At 40.0% G+C, this 19,964-nt stretch overlaps 3 protein-coding genes across 3 annotated transcripts in view; 2 read left to right on the forward strand and 1 right to left on the reverse strand.

Annotated features, from left to right (window-relative positions):
• Nucleotides 1–447: 447 nt before the first annotated feature.
• On the reverse strand, nt 448–8,539 carry GNG5 (G protein subunit gamma 5). Its single transcript, XM_086390805.1, has 3 exons — nt 8,385–8,539; nt 4,266–4,410; nt 448–665 (listed from the first exon to the last, which is right to left on the reverse strand). Exons 1-2 carry the CDS (start codon nt 8,463–8,465, stop codon nt 4,285–4,287), a joined length of 207 nt encoding a protein of 68 aa, XP_086246931.1. The 5' UTR covers nt 8,466–8,539; the 3' UTR covers nt 448–665; nt 4,266–4,284.
• Nucleotides 8,464–9,367, forward strand: LOC147375690 (uncharacterized). Its single transcript, XM_086394050.1, has 3 exons — nt 8,464–8,513; nt 8,574–8,799; nt 9,085–9,367. The coding sequence occupies exons 1-3, from the start codon at nt 8,464–8,466 to the stop codon at nt 9,244–9,246; spliced, it is 438 nt and encodes a 145-aa protein (XP_086250176.1). The 3' UTR covers nt 9,247–9,367.
• Nucleotides 9,368–13,965: 4,598 nt separating this feature from the next.
• The window catches only part of SPATA1 (spermatogenesis associated 1), a 53,622-nt gene continuing 47,623 nt past the window's right edge, over nt 13,966–19,964 (forward strand). Inside the window, 1 exon segment of the mRNA XM_086394051.1 lies at nt 13,966–14,001. Coding sequence (XP_086250177.1) covers nt 13,966–14,001 — 36 coding nt within the window.

Below are 19,964 nucleotides of genomic sequence, written 5' to 3' on the forward strand. Positions count from 1 at the left end.
CTTAAGAACAAAAGTTACAAATTACTGATGCTTACTTTTTTGGTTCCTTTTTTCCTTAGTACTTCTTTACCTCATTACATTGTACTCTAGGGCTCCATTCAGGAATTAACTCAGGCTCTGAAATTTTTCTCACATCTTAAAATGGAATTATGTCTAGTCTTTACTATCCTTATTAGGAGAGCCACCTAATATGAAGTAACACCCAACAAAGGAGTTTATTAAAAAGTTAACCATGTAAATAACTCATGAACAGAAACTAGTATTATTAGCAGCCTTCTCCTGACCTTAAAAAAATAACTTTGCAGTCTTTAATTCTCTAGTAATCTTGTAAATACATGGCATAAAGTTATGAGATGAATGGTTAGAACACTAAAAATTTAACCACTTAAAAGTATGATGGGGAAATTTTCATTTTTTAAGTGTTCAAAACAAATTAATACATAAAACTTTTATACTAAGTATTTTATTGCATGTTGCCATCAGTGTATATAAAATAATTACCCTTGTGAAACAGAAAATTATGAATATTCAGAGAGGTAGACATTAAGGACTGACAAAAGTAGAAGTTTGTATAGTATGGCACGTTACAGAGAGGCTTTTGTACAGGCTTCAAATTTAGCTTTCCTTTGAATATTCACTGGTTTATGAAATGTGGTTTGGAAAACCTGAAAAGGAAAAAGGGAAAAAGGGAATTAGGGTAAAGTATCATAAGAACAATAGCTTTTTTTTTATGAGTACCAGTACATCTTACAGTACATCACTTTTAGGGTATTTATTTGAATGTCAACTTATAAAGTGCTTTCAATTAAACTGAGCCTGTTTTTTTTTTTTTCCTTAAAAAAAAAAAAAAAGACATCCCAGTTGGGTTTTTTTGGTGGGGTAGGGGGGAGCAGTGGATAGGAAATGAGAAACCGGATAGAACATGCCTGAATGAAAGGACCTAAAGAGTAACTTACCAATACATGAAAAAAAAAAAACACTCTGGGGATTCTAATTTTTAAAAAGGTTAATATAAAAATCTCTTACGATGGGAGGTATCTGAATACCTCTAGAAAATGAGCAACAACTGAAAACAGCAAGATGCAGTCACTTCTATATACCCACATAAATCTATACACAAAAATATACACACACATATTGACTATAGCAGGAGAAGGAAGTGGCAACCTACTCCAGTATTTTGCCTGGAGAATCCCAGGGACAGGAACCTGGTGGGCTGCCGTCTATGGGGTCACACAGAGTTGGACATGATTGAAGCGACGCAGCAGCAGCAGCAGTGTTTTAATAGCAAAGAACTGCAAATAGCCTAAATGCAACTCAATAGGACAATGAATAAATAAACTAAGGTTTATAAACATGATGGAATACAACAATTAAAATGACTAAACAATCTGTGGATTAACACAAATCTCAAAAATAATGCACTAATAATTATTCCTTAAAAAATAACAGCTGGGTTTTAGAACTATAAAACAATAAATACACAGGCATAACAATGCCAGAGTAGGTTATTTATATGGAAAGGTAGAAAAAGTATCTTTTACTTCTTTATAAACATTAAAGGTTGGGAATTCCCTTGTGGTCCAATAGTTAGGACTCTGGTCTTTCACTACCAAGGGACCAGGTTCACTCCCTGGCTGAGGAACTAAGATCCCATAAGCTGCACAGCTTAGAACTAACAAGGTAAACCATTTAGTTCAGACAGTAGATAATTGGTTTTTTATACTGATTTAAAATTTTCTGTTACTTCATTACAAAAAGTTTTATAAGAAGCATAAACAGAATCAGTGGTGAAAATGTTTAACCTCAAGTTTTGCAAATTACAAAACCGAGATAGGCAGGAAATAGTAGCAAACAATCTGAGATCTGTTTGGCAGGGGCCCAGCCAGAAGTACTCTTAAGCTCCAGGTGGAAGAGCAAAGTTTAATTTGGCAATATTTTCAAGGTTATTAAATTTTAAATGTCATTTCTTACTGAATAACTTTACTTCCAGAAGTTTATTTTAAAGAAATGGGTAGAGTATACTTATAGGTACCAAGATGTTCACCTCAGTGTAGCCTCAAATTTGGAAACCTCAATATTTGATGAAGTATAATTTAAGTTATGGTACAACCACAGAAAAATCTCATTTACAAAAACTATTAAATGAGAGCACCAAAGCCTAAGCACCAGACCACCAGGGAATTTACAGACTATTAAATGAAACAAAATTCAACTTCAAAAAAAACAAAACTACATACTATAATCACTTTTCAATGATTTTTATTTTTTTTGTCTTTAAAGGAAACATCTGTTAACAGTGGTTATTTCTAGGTGTGCAAATCATGGTAACTTCTATTTTAATACTTTGGACTATTTGTTGCTAAAATATCTATGCTTTAAATTACACATGTATTTTTAAAAGTTATCAGTGTGAAGACTTAAATACAGATTTAAATATAGATGTTTTGCATCCATGCCACTCAGTGTGCCAAGGACCACCAACATCAGTATAATATCCCAGACCTATTGTTTTAGAATCTGTTTTAACACAGTGATTTGTAGCTACATTCAAGTTTGAGAAGGAATGCTTTTACATCCAAATACTTTTCCTAGCCAAAAGTGCTTCAAATCATAATATTCATAAACCTGTGGGTTTTATTATACTGCCAGGATTAATAGCCATTATTTTACTTTGAAATCAGGATTCTTATCCCAACCAGAGTCAAGTTAATTAGGCACTGATCTGTATTCTATGAAATGAAACTGAACAGCCAGTTAAGAAGCCACACTTACCAGTATTTTAAATTAAAATAAACTTATGAAGAAAATACAAGAGGAACCATAACAATATTGGAATTTCTCAAAATTGCCAGAAGCAAAAAAACTTTTTAACTATTAAATATGAAGGTGCTTGAATGTTGAATTACTTCTTTAAACTCAAAGGTGTTTTTTTTTCCCTCTGTGTTTGGAACCTTAACCAATTCAACCAATCTACTAGAGACATGTTTTTACTTATACAGACTTCCTGGACACTCCCAAGTCTGCTGCTGCTGCTGCTAAGTCGCTTCAGTCGTGTCCGACTTTGTGCGACCCCATAGACAGCAGCCCACCAGGCTCCCCCATCCCTGGGATTCTCCAGGCAAGAACACTGGAGTGGGTTGCCATTTCCTTCTCCAGTGCATCAAAGTGAAAAGTGAAAGTGAAGTCGCTCAGTCGTGTCCGACTCTTTGTGACCCCATGGACTGCAGCCTACTAAGCTCCTCCGTCCATGGGATTCTCCAGGCAAGAGTACTGGAGTGGGGTGCCATTGCCTTCTCCGACTCCCAAGTCTACTAAATTTAATTAGGGAGGGCACAACTATGCAACATGGTATTTTAGGAACCAGCTTCTGCACTGTGAGGAGTCAGAATATTTGCAGAGGGTGTGCAACATATACAGAGTTGTCTTTATAACAAGTAAATGCTCTGACTAAAGTCCTATGACTTCATGAAGGCAGTACCGTTAGATTCCATTTTCAATTAACCACACACCATGTTGTCTGGCCACCTCTCTTGTGGATTAACATTATACATTTTTGGACACATTGGCATCTGTTCTGCAAGGTACAGGTTAACATATAGAAGTATGCTTTAAACCCACCCTAATTTTATTTTCTTAATCCTCTGAAAACCAACCCACTGTCTCCCACCATAAACTTATATACTTCATTTCCCTCTCATGTAATCTTTACCTAAAAAGAATAAAGTTAAAACCTTTTGTCTCCCAACTCCAAATGCTTACACTATGTCAGCTTATGCAGCTATCTCCTCTGTTGGCACTCACTACTTCAATTCTTTTCTATGCTATTCTAGTAGATCATAATTAATCCAAATCCAATGACAATATTTTAAAAGTCACCACCATGAACACAGTAGATTTCTTTAAATGTCTTAATATTTTCTAGGTACAAAAAAATTAGTATTTGGGAATACCAAAGTACACCATTAGGCAATACTATAAAGGGTAACATGGCTTATCACAATAGTGAAATTTTCTAGGAACCCCTATATCCTCTTATGGTTATTAAATTCTCTACTTAACCCTCTGATAAAATAGAAACAACTAGTCTTCATGACTACTAAATCAGCGAATTTCATCTATCTTCACAAAACAAAAAAGACTGGAAAATCCAAGTGCAAAACAAAAGTATGCTAAGACCCTGCTCAACTTATAAAGTGCTACAAAGAAAGAAACCTGACTAGTTATCCCTACTAATTTTGTTGTTTTAATTTAAGGAAACTTACCTTGTCAAGATTCGTCTTACTACAAAAAGGAACAGACTTTCTGGGGCCTGAAGGGATTTGTACTTGAAGATACTCCAGTCAGCAGAGGGTCATGTTGAGCATTCTGCAGACAGAACTGTTTCAAATCTGCAGCTGCCTGGGAAACCTGTATATAACAAGCAGTGGGGGAAAAGGGTAGGAGGTGATGACAATGTTTTAATTTAAGTTTCTCAAATCTTTAATAAAAATATCTTCCAATAAACACTTAAAAAATATATACACTAATTGAAGATCAACAGTCGTACTGTTGTTTGGTGGCTAAATTGTGTCTGACTAAATCATGTCTGACTTTTGCGACCCCATCAACTGTAGCCCACCAGGCTCCTCTGTCCATGTCCAGGCAAGAATATTGGACTGGGTTGCCATTTCCTTCTCCAAGGGATCTTCCCGACCCAGGGATCAAACCTGCATCTCCTGCTTGGCAAGTGGATTCTCTGCCACTGAGCCACCAGGAAGCTCATCAACAGTCATATACTGTCAACATACACATATGTTTGATATACAGTCATATACAGTCAAAACACTCCATGTAAATAAAACAAGCACAAACAGTACAACTCCGTTTTATCTGCAAAGCATAGCACATCTTGCTAGTTTACTAATAAACAGGATGTTCTAGTGTAACCATGAAGGTACTCAAAATTTTTTTTATTAAAAGCAGTACACAGGATATTATAGGATAAAGATAAATTAAAATGCTAGTAAACTATCACTCTATCTTGAAAGCAGTATACTGAGAAAATGCTGTAAGTGTCTTGGTATTGCATACCATCAGCTGTTCTATGTTATAAAATTGGACAATGACAGTTTCTGCTCAGTGACATGTGACTCAAAGGCTGATTATTAGCAAACTTCAGTTTAAGAACTTTATTGAGCAGCCTGCCTTTAAGAAACTGTTTGCCTTAAATGTGACTTAATAAATTCATATATATACAAAACCATTCAAACATGACTTACAGAACTTCTGTGGTTTCACAGTTAAAACAACTTTATACCAACTTCAACATCTACTATTTGTATATATTCTGTTAAGGAGTGGTGCAGGACACCAAAACAATAAACTGAATAGTTCAGATATATAACATGAATGACTAAAGGATGCCTCATTTATAGTATCCTAACTCTTGAATTGTGGTTTAGGAAGATGGGGAAGGCAATCCTTTATTGTATTCTGTTTTAACTATCCACAAGAAGGATAAGAACAGGTGTCCAATCTGGCTGGGTAATATTTAGCCTCTGAAAGGGAGCTAAGGGCATCACAAGTGCTCTCTATACAAACAATTTCTGCAGATGACAGCTTCTGGTAAACAGATCCATCACCATGAGATGAATCTAAACTCTTCTTGGAATCTACTTATATGTTTGGTTTCTACACCAGCCCAGGATAAAGAGTTTGATGAATTTATTTAGCAACTGTGTAAGTAGTTTAGGGTTCCAAGTACTACAAGAAATGGGCACCCTGCTCCCCCTCAAGGGTGTAGCTCCAGTGGGGGAAGGGTGGTATCATTTTTCACTATCTTAAAACATGGTTTCATTCATTCACATTAACCAGCAGTGAAGAATCTACTGCGCTTCCCCTGTGGCTCAGCGGTAAAGAACCCGCATGTCAATGCAGGAGATATATAAGAGATGTGGGTTTGATCCCTGAGTCTGGAAAGATTCCCTGGAGAAGGGCATGGCAACCCACTCAGTATTCTTGCTGGGAAAATCCCATGGACAGAGGAGTCTTGTGGGCTGTAGCCCATAGGGTCACAAAGGGTTGTGAGTTTACGCTAAGGACGTGACTGAGCATAAACATGATAAAGAATCTGTTAATTTTCTGCCAAAAATGTAGGCAGACTCCAACTTAAAAACTTCTCGTCACTTCTATGTGCCAAATATAATTCTAGGCCCTGAGAATATGTAAGAATAACCAGGTCCCTGTTACAGAGCTAACAGTTCAGATGAAGAGAGACAAGATGATCTGCAGAAAAAAAAAATAGTTTGTTAGATCAGGACCTGTGGCAAAGTGTTTTCAAGGAGGTGACATTTAAATTGAGATCTCAGTGAAAAGAGATCCAGCCAAGGAACCAGCAGTGAGAAAATAACCAGCGAGAATTCCAATCAATGGGAAGAGTGGAGACGAAGGCTTAAAACTCAAACAAACTGCTAGGTCCTAAGGCACTCTAATAATAACCATCAGAGAGGCTGAAACCCTATAATCCTGGCATAATTATCAGTGCCCTCTTTCACTCTAAAAACTGCCCTGGGTTGGGAACAAAGTGTATGGTCACCAACCTGGGGAAGTTTGTCAAGCATTTGTCATAATTTCTATCAACTACTCAAACAAAGGCTTTTTAAAAATAAACTCGTGCTAATTCAAAAGTAAAATGTCACTACAAAAGCATCTATAAAAGTCATGGGTAAAACAGAAGCACAAAATGAAATCTAACTCACCACATTTTGCAACATGTCCAAAAAAAAGTTCATTTAAATTCCTCCAAGGTGAGGTGCTTTCCTCCTTGCTACACACAGCCCTGGCATTTAGACTTGAGATTTCTATAACCAAACCCTGGTGATGGCTTTAATGATTCCAACCAAAACCTTTCGTACTGGAGGAAGGCACCTCGCTGGAGAGTTATTCCAGGGGCTAGGGTTTTTAAGGTAAAGCCCTCAGAGTACACTCATTTTCTTTGGAGACTGGAACTAAATACCCCTACTTAACACTTCTGCTTTCAATAAGCCTTTTTTTTGTGGCCCTTCCCATTTTTTTCCTTTCTTGGGCCACTCCAACCTAAGATGAAGGCACACCTGAATAATAACAATGATTTCAGAGTTAAATCCAGGCAAGGCTCACCATTAATCACTGGGATGAGGTAAGAATCTGGAAATTAGAGAAATGGATTCAACACAGCAATGGAGTTTATAGCACTTTAAGGACAGGAAGGGAGGGGAATCCCATCCCAAGACTGATGGGAATTTCCCTTCCCTCCAGCGATGACCACAACTGGGTAAACTAGGTTCCTGGCATTTCTACATAAGGAAATAGGTAAAGGGAGAGCGTCTTACAACACAAAACACTTCAGGGGGAAGTAAAAACTAGTGTGATGAGTAAAGAATCAAATCATCTTGGAAACTGGCTGTTTCTTTCAACAGAGTGCATGGTTTATATTCTTCCCTGTTTCTTTTCTAATTACAGTGTTTCACATGTAAACTGAGTGCACCAGAAAGAAGCCAATCCACGCAGGATTTAAAAAATCAAGAAACTTGAATAGCACTTAACGTCAGCTTGTCATATCAACACACACACACACGACTTTTTCCCCAAAGTAAAAACCCCAGGACAAGGTCAATGCTACTAACCAGACGCCAAAATAAATAACACTGGTCCACCCTAATTACTTTTTCGAGTATGCAGACCAGGAGATATGCCCAAGGTCAGATCACAGCAAAGTGCAAAACAGATATGAAATGCACGCTTTGTCCGAGGTTGCGCAGGGCACCAGTGGTAATCTTAGACACTGTAAACGTTTCCAAAACAGGCTTCTTTAACCTACAATTAAAGTTATGCAAGAATTCGTTTTCAAGTGTGTGTTCGGTGAATAAGTGGAGCTGGAAGTAAAACTCGACTACTAAAGGGAGTGGATTGGGGAAAATTCTGACATGAAAAAATACTTCTGTTCTGAATCAAAAGGCGGATAAAACTCCGTCCGGTGACCAAGAAACGGGGGAAACGGTCGCAAGGGCCGGGAAGGGCGCTGGCGGAGGCGCAGCTCTTGGGGAGCCCTGCCGCGGAGTCACTGCCGAGGGAGGGAGAGAGACAGGGACGAGGGCCGGAATGAGGAAAGCGGCCGCTCAACCCAGGGCCAGCCCTCCTTAAACCGTCTTGGGGCGTAAGGGTGCATTAACCGGCCCCCCAAACCACAGCGCCGACCCGTGCCGCTACTGCTCTAAAGCTGGCCGAGATCGCGGCCGCGGAGCCGGCGTCCTTCCCAGGGGCGAGTCGCGGCCGCCGCGTCAGCTCGCCTGCAGTATCCCACCCGCCACCTCCCCGCCACCTCCCCGCCTTCCCCTCCCCCTCGGCCACCCGCCCCCGCTCACCTTCACCCGATTGAGCCCGGCCTCCAGCCGGAGCTGTTGAACCACTTTTTTCATAGCCGCGACGCTGGATGAACCAGACATGGCGCACTCGAAAGGATGGCAGATCCGCGGGCCGTCGGCAGGTCTGCGGTGGGTCCGCTGGGCCAGTCGGCGGGGCTGGGGGTGACGCTCGGAACTTTGTCTCTTAAGTTTCCGGTCCTTTACCCAGCGGCTCCACCCTCAACGCGCATGCGCGCTCTCCTTCGCCCGCCGTTTTGGCTCCACACCCGAAAGGGAGCGCGAGCCTCCGAGGGTGAGGGGAGAGTTGGGAGCTAGAAGGGGCGGAGCGGACGGTGGGCGCGGCAGCTACGGGACGCCGACTGGAACGGACGCCCTCCTCTCCGTCCTCCCTCTCCCGAGAGCAGAGTTGGGAGAGGTAAGGAAAGAGATCGTAGTTATCCTGCGAGACCCGAAAGGGACTCCGAAGAGGATCGGTGAGGGAAGTCAGTTGTTGAGAGACTTTGTAACAGTCATGGTGGCGGGCCATCGAGGCGGTTCCAGTGTCCCTGGCGGAGTTGGCGGCAGAGATGGAGGAAAGGGAAGGGAGAGCCTCACTGAGGCGTAGGAGCTAGAAGTATGGGCTTGAGTCGCTGCCACCTTGTCCCCTTAGGGACGCGTCCCTAAATGACCCGTTTTTGTCCAACGGGCGGCCCTTCCGCAGATGGCTTCCCACCGACAGACCCCCGAGGCAGAAGGAGGGCGCGAGGTCTCTGTAATCGACCGAGAGGAGCCGGGCGGCGGGCAGCGAGGGCGCTGGTTCGCCAGAGAAAAGGGGATCTTCACAGGTTTGGCTTCTGGCGCCTCTTACCTCTCATTTTTCTAGAAACGATTGTGAAGAAGCCAAGGTGCTGACCAGAAATTATATTTATCTCTTCTTGTCCATTTCATTTGGTGGATAAACGTTTATTTTACTTTAAGAAATAAAAACTTTCTGTTGTGAGAAAGTTTGCTCTTTTATGTTTCAGTTGTAGCTTATTACCTGATGCTTGAAATTGACCTTCAGAGGAGCTTTCAGGAGAAATAGTAGGGTGGAACTAAGCAAAGGAGGCTCAGCCACTGCATGTTTCACCCATGGAAACGTATGCCACGCACTTAGGGCAGATGTTTCTTGTTCTGCTGGTATAGTCCGTCTATGAATACACTAATATTTTCTAAACTCATAAGAACCATGAAATGTCAGTGCCAGAAGGGATTTCAGGGAGTATGTCGTCCAATCCTTTCTTCTTAGTTTTTATCTAGTGTCTGTCTAATAAAGAACTTAATTCAGTATAGGAGAGAAGAAAAAAAAAGTTCATTTTAAGTTCATTACCATCTGAAGTGATTACCCATAAATGCAGCTTGTGAGTCACCAATCTCTCCTGAGCCAGCCATGTTCTTTGAATTTCCACAACAATTTAAAGTAGTTCAAACACCTTATCAACCTTACAGACATAAAAGTTTATTTTTCAGATAGTTAAAGACAGGCTTGTTGTAAAAACAGTTTGATAAACCAAGAGAATCCTTATAATTGTGATAAGAAAGCACAACCAAGAAATCTGTCAAACCCACAGTTCACTAGGTACTCTTTCCTACTGAGGCCCATTGTGACCTTTGGATCCTTTTTCAGTAATTCACTGTTGTGTACCCAAAACCTGTTGATGGGATTTAATATGTAAGATAAAGCAAATTTTCCATTCCTGGCGGGGGTGGCGAGGGATCATAAAGCAAAAGGATGCAATAAATGAAAGATTAGTGTTCTATTATCATTTGGTTATCCACTGTCTTTTTTTTAGTTGGATTGACATTATTTTGTTCATTAGCTAATTAATAATAGGTAAATAATTTGAAAACCCCAGAGACTATGTTAGGAGTTAACTATGTGAAATGTGATTTGGTTAAGATCAACTGCGAATTCTAAGCATACCTAAAGAAGCTAATGAAGCCTTTGATAGAAAACATTTACTCAAGTTACCTCAAGCAATGAAGAGATAATTGTAAAGATCAACATAGAGTAGTGGAGACAGTTATCCCATAGAAATTAAAAAAAAAAAAACAAAAAACAAAAAACACGAACTGTTGCATTGATAGGCCAAACTGGGAGCAGATACAAGTTAGGGACCTCAAAGGCAAAAAAAATTTTTACTCTTCTCTAGAGCTTAGCTATAAACATGAATCACCTATGTATCTCTTCGTTGGCATCTCACTACCAGTTCAATTAGTCATTGTCTCTAGACTTGATCTCTTTTCCTATTGTGCTTTACAAATAATTACAGCTTTCTCATAACATAGGCTTGCCTCATGAATATGATACTACTTCAGGACTTCCCTTTCTACATTCTTTTTGCTTCAGTATCTACTAACTATATACTTGAATCTTGAGCACTTCTCCCAGTTCTAATTCCTAAAGGGTTCATCATTTCATATCAGGTCACTTTGTCTCTGGCAGCCAAGATTTGTCTTTAGTGTTGATCCAGTCAGAAATGACAGAGGAAATTGTAGCTCAACACATGACTTGTTTGCTGTTCCTTTAGAAGGGATATTACAGTAGGGCAGTTTACCTTAGGATAATATTAATAGTAAAGCAGGTCTTGATTGCTCTGTCTTGAGTTCAATTAATCAAAAATTAGTTCTGAATTAAAATATCAAAATTTTAATGCATCCACTAAAAATGAAAGTTTTAGTCTCCCAATTGGCATACTAGTTAATGAATACCCATGTGCTGTATTTATTATAAATTATTACCATTAATTCTTAACTGATAAATTTCCACATGTGTGTGTGTGTATGTGTGTGTGTGTGTATGTGTGTATAGTTTAGTCACTAAGTTGTGTCCCACTCTTTTGCAAGCCTATAGACTGTAACCCACCAGGCTCCTCTGTCCATGCGATTTCCCAGGCAAGAATACTGGAGTACTGGGTTTCCATTTCCTTCTTTAGGGGATCTTCCCAACCCAGAAATTGAACCTGTGTCTCCTGCATTGCAGGTGGATTCTTTATTGCTGAGCCACAGGGAAAGCCTCATACACCTATAAACTGTATGGACCTAACAGAAGCAGAAGGTACTAAGAAAAGGTGGCAACAATACAGAGAAGGACCATACAAAAAAGATCTTAATGACCCAGATAACCATGGTGGTGTGATCACTCACCGAGAGCCAGACATCCTAGAATGTGACGTTAAGTGGACTTTAGGAGGCATCACTACAAACAAAGTTAGTGCAGGTGATGGAATTCCAGCTGAGTTATTTTAAATCCTAAAAGATGATACTGTGAAACTGCTGCCTCAATATGCCAGCAAATTTGGAAAATTCAGCCATGGCCACAGAACTGGAAATGGTCAGTTTTCATTCCAATTCCAAAGAAAGGCAATGCCAAAGAATGTTCAAACTACCACACAGTTGCACTCATCTCACACACTAGCAAAGTAATGCTCAAAATGCTAAATGCTCCAAGCTAAGCTTCAACAGTACGTGAACTGTGAAATTCCAGATGTTCAAGCTGGTTTTAGAAAAGGCAGAGGAACCAGAGATCAAATTGCCAACATCCGTTGGATCATTGAAAAAGCAAGAGAGTTCCAGAAAAACATCTACTTATGCTTTATTGACTACACCAAAGCCTTTGACTGTGTGGATCACAACAAAGTGTGGAAAATTCTTAAAGAGATGACAATACCAGACCACCTTACCTGCCTCCTGAGAAATCTGTATGCAGGTCAAGAAGCAACAGTTAGAACCATATATGGAACAACAGACTGGTTCCAAATTGGGAAAGGAATATGTCAAGGCTGTATATTGCTACTCTGTTTATTTAACTTATATGCAGAGTGAAAGTGAAAGTTGCTCAGTTGTGTCTGACTCTTTGTGACCCCAAAGACTTTGCAGTTCATGGAATTCTCTAGGCCAGAGTACTGGAATGGGTAGCCTTTTCATTCTCCAGGGGATCTTCCCAACCCAGGGATCACACCTAGGTCTCCCGCACTGCAGGCGGATTCTTTACTAGCTGAGCCACGAGGGAAGCCCCTATATGCAGAGTACATCATTCGAAATGCTGGGCTTGATGAAGCAAAAGCTGGAATCAAGATTGCCCGGAGAAATATTAATAACCTCAGATATGCAACTTTCACCACCCTTATGGCAGAAAGTGAAGAGGAACTAAATAGCCTATTGATGAAAGTGAAAGAGGAGGGTGAAAAAATCTGGCTTTAAAAAAAAAAAACTGAGATCCTGGCATCCACTCCCATCACTTCATGGCAAATAGATGGGGAAATAATGGAAATAGTGACAGACTTTATTTTGGAGGACTCCAAAATCATTGCAGATAGTGACTGCAGCTATGATATTAAAAGACACTTGCTCCTTGGAAGAAAAGCTATGACAAATCTAGACAGCATATTAAAAAGCAGAGACATTACTTTGCCAGCAAAGGTCCATATAGTCAAAGCTTTGGTTTTTCCAGTAGTCATGTATGGATGTGAGAGTTGGACCATGAAGAAAGCTGAGGACCAAAGAATTGATGCTTTTAAACTGTGGTATTAGAGAAGACTCTTGAGATTCCCTTGGACTGAAAGGAGATCAAACCAGTCAATCCTCAAGGAAATCAGTCCTAACATTCATTGGAAGGACAGATGCTGAAGCTGAAGCTCCAGTACTTTGGCCACCTGATGCAAAGAACTGACTCATTAGAAAAGACCCTGACACTGGGAAAGATTGAAGGCAGGAGGAGAAGGGGATGACAGAGGACGAGATGGTTAGATGTCATCACCGACTCGATGGACATGAGTTTGAGAAAGCTCTGGGAGTTGGTGTTAGACATGGAAGCATACTGTGCTGCAGTCCATGGGGTTGCAAAGAGTCAGACACGACTGAGCGACTGAACAGCTGCTGCTACTGCTGCTAACTCACGTCGGTCGTGTCTGACTCTGTGCGACCCCATAGACGGCAGCCCACCAGGCTCCCCCATCCCTGGGATTCTCCAGGCAAGAATACTGGAGTGGGTTTCCATTTCCTTCTCCAATGCATGAAAGTGAAAAGTGAAAGTGAAGTCTCTCAGTTGTGTCTGACTCTTTGTGGCAGCCATTTTTATAGTTTTAGTCCTTCTACTTTCAAAAGTGTATTTCTACTTTATGTAAAAAGCTATATATATTTAACCTTAATTTTTGACCGAGAGAAATGAATTATTTAGTAAAAAGAGTTCTAGTCACAAGTCTACTGTATTAATAATTTACCACTTAGTTGTATGGGATATATGATTTTCTTTGCATTTACCAGCCCTACTTATCAGTAGTATATCGTTTTAAATTATTATTATAAGATTGCATACTTATCTAAGTTTTCATTTTGACTCTATTCAAAGTTTTCATTTTGACTCTATTCAAATTTAAAGCCTTTTTGTTTTTCTGTTTACTTTTTGAACGAATCAAAGACCAGAAATGAGTGGAATGCTATAACTTAAGCAAGCCAAACCAAAAATCTGTTATAACCTTTATTAAATACTAAATGAAGAAAAAATTTTAAAAAACCCTACAAAATTCCAACTGATAATTACCCTATTCAGACATTGGTGAATATGTCCCTGAATCCAAGTCGACCTTCTTCATCAGAGGTAAGAGAATCTTTTTGTACTAAAATATAAGAAACACTTACCTACCATTGGTTTTTAAAAGTTTTGATAAAGCAAAAATATGGATTATATAAAGTATTAGATACTAACTCCACTGTGAACCCAATTTTCTGTATCCCATTATTTGATTACAGATCTTGTATCTCTAAGGACCCCAATTATACTGGTACCTCCAGTGCATTGACCCTATAATCTTTTTTTGTTTCTTTGTTTCTCTTCTCAGGATACCCTCTCTGGCTGTCTTAAATATCATGGAGCATTCTTGATCATTCTTGCACATAATTTTGACTCATTACCCCCTCTCATTTCAATGTACTCCTTGATAAAACAAAAACCCTGGTTAATCTTCTTCTGTTCCTCATGTATACCTACACTGGCACATGGCTGGAGAAAAATATACCAGCATAAGGACTATTCTCACTTTAATGAGCATGAATCTCAAGTGGAACTTTTTGCTAGGAGGCAACAAGACTACCTCCCACTTATTCTCTGTTCCACTATTTTAGACAACTATTTAATACCTCCTCAAACCCCAATACCTTCTTCCCATTTTTTTCTTTAAATTAACTCCAAACAAGTTTTCACTCCTCTACTCCACCAAAACCGACTGCCCTGTTCGCCTTTACATTGCTAAAGCTATTGTTTAATTCTTATCTCACATACACTTGATCTGTATGTGCACAATAATTGACACCATTGATCACACTCTTCTTTGACATAATTCCTTGTTATTCATTCTCAGTTCAGTTCAGTCGCTCAGTCATGTCCGACTCTTTGCGACCCCATGAATCGCAGCATGCCAGGCCTCCCTTTCCATCATCAACTCTCGGAGTTCACTCAGACTCACGTCCATCGAGTCAGTGATGCCATCCAGCCATCTCATCCTCTGTCGTCCCCTTTTCCTCCTGCCCCCAATCCCTCCCAGCATCAGAGTCTTTTCCAATGAGTCAACTCTTCGCATGAGTTGGCCAAATTACTGGAGTTTCAGCTTTAGCATCATTCCTTCCAAAGAAATCCCAGGGCTGATCTCTTTCAGAATGGACTGGTTGGATCTCCTTGCAGTCCAAGGGACTCTCAAGAGTCTTCTCCAATACCACAGTTCAAAAGCATCAATTCTTCGGCACTCAGCCTTCTTCACAGTCCAACTCTCACATCCATACATGACCACAGGAAAAACCATAGCCTTGACTAGACGGACCTTTGTTGGCAAAGTAATATCTCTGCTTTTGAATATGCTATCTAGGTTGGTCATAACTTTCCTTCCAAGGAGTAAGCGTCTTTTAATTTCATGGCTGCAATCACCATCTGCAGTGATTTTGGAGCCCAGAAAAATAAAGTCTGACACTGTTTCCACTGTTTCCCCATCTATTTCCCATGAAGTGATGGGACCAGATGCCATGATCTTCGTTTTCTCAACGTTGAGCTTTAAGCCAACTTTTTCACTCTCCACTTTCACTTTCATCAAGAGGCTTTTTAGTTCCTCTTCATTTTCTGCCATAAGGGTGGTGTCATCTGCATATCTGAGGTTATTGATATTTCTCCTGGCAATCTTGATTCCAGCTTGTGTTTCTTCCAGTCCAGCATTTCTCATTATGTACTCTGCATGTAAGTTAAATAAGCAGAGTGACAATATACAGCCTTGATGTACTCCTTTTCCTATTTGGAACCAGTCTGTTGTTCCATGTCCAGTTCTAACTGTTGCTTCCTGACCTGCATACATATTTCTCAAGAGGCAGGTCAGGTGGTCTGGTATTCCCATCTCTTTCAGAATTGTCCACAGTTTATTGTGATCCACACAGTCAAAGGCTTTGGCATAGTCAATAAAGCAGAAATAGATGTTTTTCTGGAACTCTCTTGCTTTTTCCATGATCCAGCAGGTGTTGGCAATTTGATCTCTATTCCTCTGCCTTTTCTAAAACCAGCTTGAACATCAGGAATTTCACGGTTCATGTATTGCTGAAGCCTGGCTTGGAGAATTTTGAGCATTACTTTACTAGCATGTGAGATGGGTGCAATTGTGCGGTAGCTTGAGCATTCTTTGGCATTTCCTTTCTTTGGGATTGGAATGAAAACTGACCTTTTCCAGTCCTGTGGCCACTGCTGAGTTTTCCAAATTTGCTGGCATATTGAGTGCAGCACTTTCACAGCATCATCTTTCAGGATTTGGAATAGCTCAACTGGAATTCCATCACCTCCACTAGCTTTGTTCCTTTGTTCCTTTGTTCCTTTGTTAGTGATACTTTCTAAGGCCCACTTGACTTCACATTCCAGGATGTCTGGCTCTAGGTGAGTGATCACACCATCGTGATTATCTGGGTCGTGAAGATCTTTTTTGTACAGGTCTTCTGTGTATTCTTGCCACCTCTTCTTAATATCTTCTGCTTCTGTTAGGTCCATACCATTTCTGTCCTTTATCGAGCCCATCTTTGCATAAAATGTTCCCTGGTATTTCTAATTTTCTTGAAGAGATCTCTAGTCTTTCCCATTCTGTTATTTTCCTCTATTTCTTTGCATTGATCGCTGAAGAAGGCTTTCTTATCTCTTCTTGCTATTCTTTGGAACTCTACATTCAGATGCTTATATCTTTCCTTTTCTCCTTTGCTTTTTGCTTCTCTTCTTTTCACAGCTATTTGTAAGGCCTCCCCAGACAGCCATTTTGGTTTTTTGCATTTCTTTTCCACAGGGATTCTCTTGATCCCTGTCTCCTGTACAATGTCACGAACCTCAGTCCATAGTTCATCAGGCACTCTATCAGATCTAGGCCCTTAAATCTATTTCTCACTTCTGCTGTATAATCATAAGGGATTTGATTTAGGTCATACCTGAATGGTCTAGTGGTTTTCCCTACTTTTTTCAATTTAAGTCTAAATTTGGCAATAAGGAGTTCATGATCTGAGCCACAGTCAGCTCTTGGTCTTGTTTTTGTTGACTGTATAGAGCTTCTCCATCTTTGGCTGCAAAGAATATAATAAATCTGATTTCAGTATTGACCATCTGGTGATGTCCATGTGTAGAGTCTTGTGTTGTTGGAAGAGGTTATTTGCTATGACCAGTGCATTTTCTTGGCAAAACTCTATTAGCCTTTGCCCTACTTCATTCTGTATTCCAAGGCCAAATTTGCCTGTTATTCCAGGTGTTTCTTGACTTCCTACTTTTGCATTCCAGTCCCCTATAATGAAAAGGACATCTTTTTTGGGTGTTAGTTCTAAAAGGTCTTGCAGGTCTTCGTAGAACCGTTCAACTTCAGCTTCTTCAGCGTTACTGGTTGAGGCATAGACTTGAATTACTGTGATATTGAATGGTTTGCCTTGGAAACCATCAGAGATCATTCTGTCGTTTTTGAGATTGCATCCAAGTACTGCATTTCGGACTCTTTTGTTGACCATGATGGCTACTCCATTTCTTCTGAGGGATTCCTGCCTGCAGTAGCAGATATAATGGTCATCTGAGTTAAATTCACCCATTCCAGTCCATTTGAGTTCACTGTTTCCTAGAATGTCGACATTCACTCTTGCCATCTCTTGTTTGACCACTTCCAATTTGCCTTGATTCGTGGACCTGACATTCCAGGTTCCTATGCAATATTGCTCTTTACAGCAATATTTAATCTCAGTCTTCTTTTAAAAAATATTTATATGTTTGGCTGCATCGAGTCTTAGTTGCAGCACATGGGATCTGTACTTGAGGCATGCAGGATCTTCAGTTGCAGCATATGGGATCTATTTCCCTGACTAGAGATCGAACCCGGGCCCCCTGCATTGGTAGAACAGAGTCTTAGTACTAGACTACCAAGGAAGTCCCTGTTCTGTCTTCTCTTTTAGGTGTTTTTGTTCTTCCTGATCTCTTGATACTGGAGAATTTCAGGAGTGAGCTTTTTGTTCTCTTCTCTGTTTACACTCATTGTGATCTTTATCCAATCTAGTAGTTTTAAATACCAACATTATGCTACGTATTCACAAATTTATATCCCCATCCCAACCCTCTTTCCCGAACTCCAGACTGATGTTGTCAACTGCCTACTTGAAATCTCCACTTGGATGACCAATAGACAACAGAAACTCAACATGTTTGAAACAACTATACTTCTCCCTGCAACCCAAACCTGTACTAACCATGACCTTACTCGTTTCAGTTTATGGCAAATCCATCTTTCTAATATCTGAGGCCAAACACCTTGGAGTCGTACTTAATGCCTTACCAAACTTCACTTCTTGGATGCTCAGTTCAGTTCAGTCACTCAGTCGTGTCTAACTCTTTGCGACCCCATGGACTGCAGCATACCAGGCCTCCCTGTCTATCACCAGCTCCTGGAGTTCACTCAGACTCACATCCATCAAGTCAGTGATGCCATCCAGCCATCTCATCCTCTGTCATCCCCTTCTCCTCCTGCCTTCAATCTTTCCCAGCATCAGGATCTTTTTAAATGAGTCAGCTCTTCACATCAGGTGGCCAAAATATTGGAGTTTCATCTTCAACATCAGTCCTTCCAATGAATATTCAGGACTGATTTCCTTAGGATGGACTGGTTGGATCTCCTTGCAGTCCAAGGGACTCTCAAGAGTCTTCTCCAACACTGCAGTTCAGCTTTGATTAGACAGACCCTTGTTGGTAAAGTAATGTCCCTGCTTTTTTATATGCTGTCTAGTTTGGTTATAGCTTTTCTTCCAAGGAGCAAGTGTCTTTTTATTTCATGGCTGCCGTCACCATCTGCAGAGATTTTGGAGCCCCTAAAAATAAAGTCTGCCACTGCTTCCATTGTTTTCCCATCTATTTGCCATGAAGTGACGGGACCAGATGCCATGATCTTTGTTTTCTGAATGTTGAGTTTTAAGCCAACTTTTTCACTTTCCTCTTTCACTTTCATCAAGAGGCTCTTTAGTTCTTCTTTGCTTTCTGCCATAGAGTGGCAGAGTGGTGTTATCTGTATATCTGAAGTTATTGATATTTCTCCCAGCTTGTGATTTCAGCTTGTGCTTCATCCAGCCCTGCATTTCTCATGATGTACTCTGCATATAAGTTAAATAAGCAGGGTGACAATATATAGCCTTGACCGTACACCTTTCTTGATTTGGAGCCAGTCTGTTCCATGTTCAGTTCTAACTGTTGCTTCTTGACCTGTGTACAGATTTCTCAAGAGGCAGGTCAGGTGGTCTGGTATTCCAGTCTCTTTCAGAATTGTCCACACTTTGTTGTGATCCACACAGTCAAAGGCTTTGGTGTAGTCAATAAAGCAGAAGTAGATGTTTTTCTGGAATTCTCTTACTTTTTCAGTGATCCAGCGGATGTTGGCAATTTGATCTCTGGTTCCTCTGCCTTTTCTAAATCCAGCTTGAACATCTGGAAGTTCACGATTCACGTACTGTTGAAGCCTGGCTTGGAGAACTTTGAGCATTACTTTGCTAGCATGTGAGATGAATTTAATCTGAAAGAAAATAGCTGAATCACTTTGCTGTATACCTGAAACTAACACAAAATTATTTCAATTAAAATAAAAAAGATATGACAATCAAATGCATATGTTATCCTTGATTGGATTCTAGATTGGAAGACCATTCTAAGGACAGTTGGACAATAGGGGAAATTTGAATATGGACTAGATATCAGTTGACATTAAGGAACTGTTAGTTTTCTTAGATGTGTATTTGGATTATTCCATTTAAAACTGAAAATTACTCCCTCTTTTATATTCCCTTTATTTTTTTTTTGCCCCGCTCTACTTATTCTTTTTGACCAGGGATGTTCACTTTCTAATTTTCTATATCACTTACCAGTGTTTTATACTTAATGTTTATTGTCTGTGTCCCTCACAAGGCTGAGACTAGTCTGAGGCAAAGGAGTCAGTTGTCTTTGGTGCAAAACTTAAAGAGGCACCCCCAAAATTAAGTAATTAAAATAAATAATAAAAGATTTCTAAAATGAAAAGTTAATGGAAAAACCATTGATGA

This window comes from Bos grunniens, chromosome 3, assembly GCF_055505025.1.
Source record: "Bos grunniens cultivar Pamir isolate PY7600 chromosome 3, Bosgru_T2T1.0, whole genome shotgun sequence".
NCBI classification, from domain to species: Eukaryota; Metazoa; Chordata; class Mammalia; order Artiodactyla; family Bovidae; genus Bos; species Bos grunniens.

Coding starts and splice junctions, on each gene's coding strand:
- LOC147375690 (XM_086394050.1), top strand. CDS start 8,464: ATGGCGCACTCGAAAGGATGGCAGATCCGCGGGCCGTCGGCAGGTCTG. Junction 8,514..8,573: donor GGGCCGTCGGCAGGTCTGCG/GTGGGTCCGCTG, acceptor TTGTCTCTTAAG/TTTCCGGTCCTTTACCCAGC. Junction 8,800..9,084: donor CGAGAGCAGAGTTGGGAGAG/GTAAGGAAAGAG, acceptor GCCCTTCCGCAG/ATGGCTTCCCACCGACAGAC.
- GNG5 (XM_086390805.1), bottom strand. CDS start 8,465: ATGTCTGGTTCATCCAGCGTCGCGGCTATGAAAAAAGTGGTTCAACAG. Junction 4,411..8,384: donor CCGGGCTCAATCGGGTGAAG/GTGAGCGGGGGC, acceptor TGTTATATACAG/GTTTCCCAGGCAGCTGCAGA.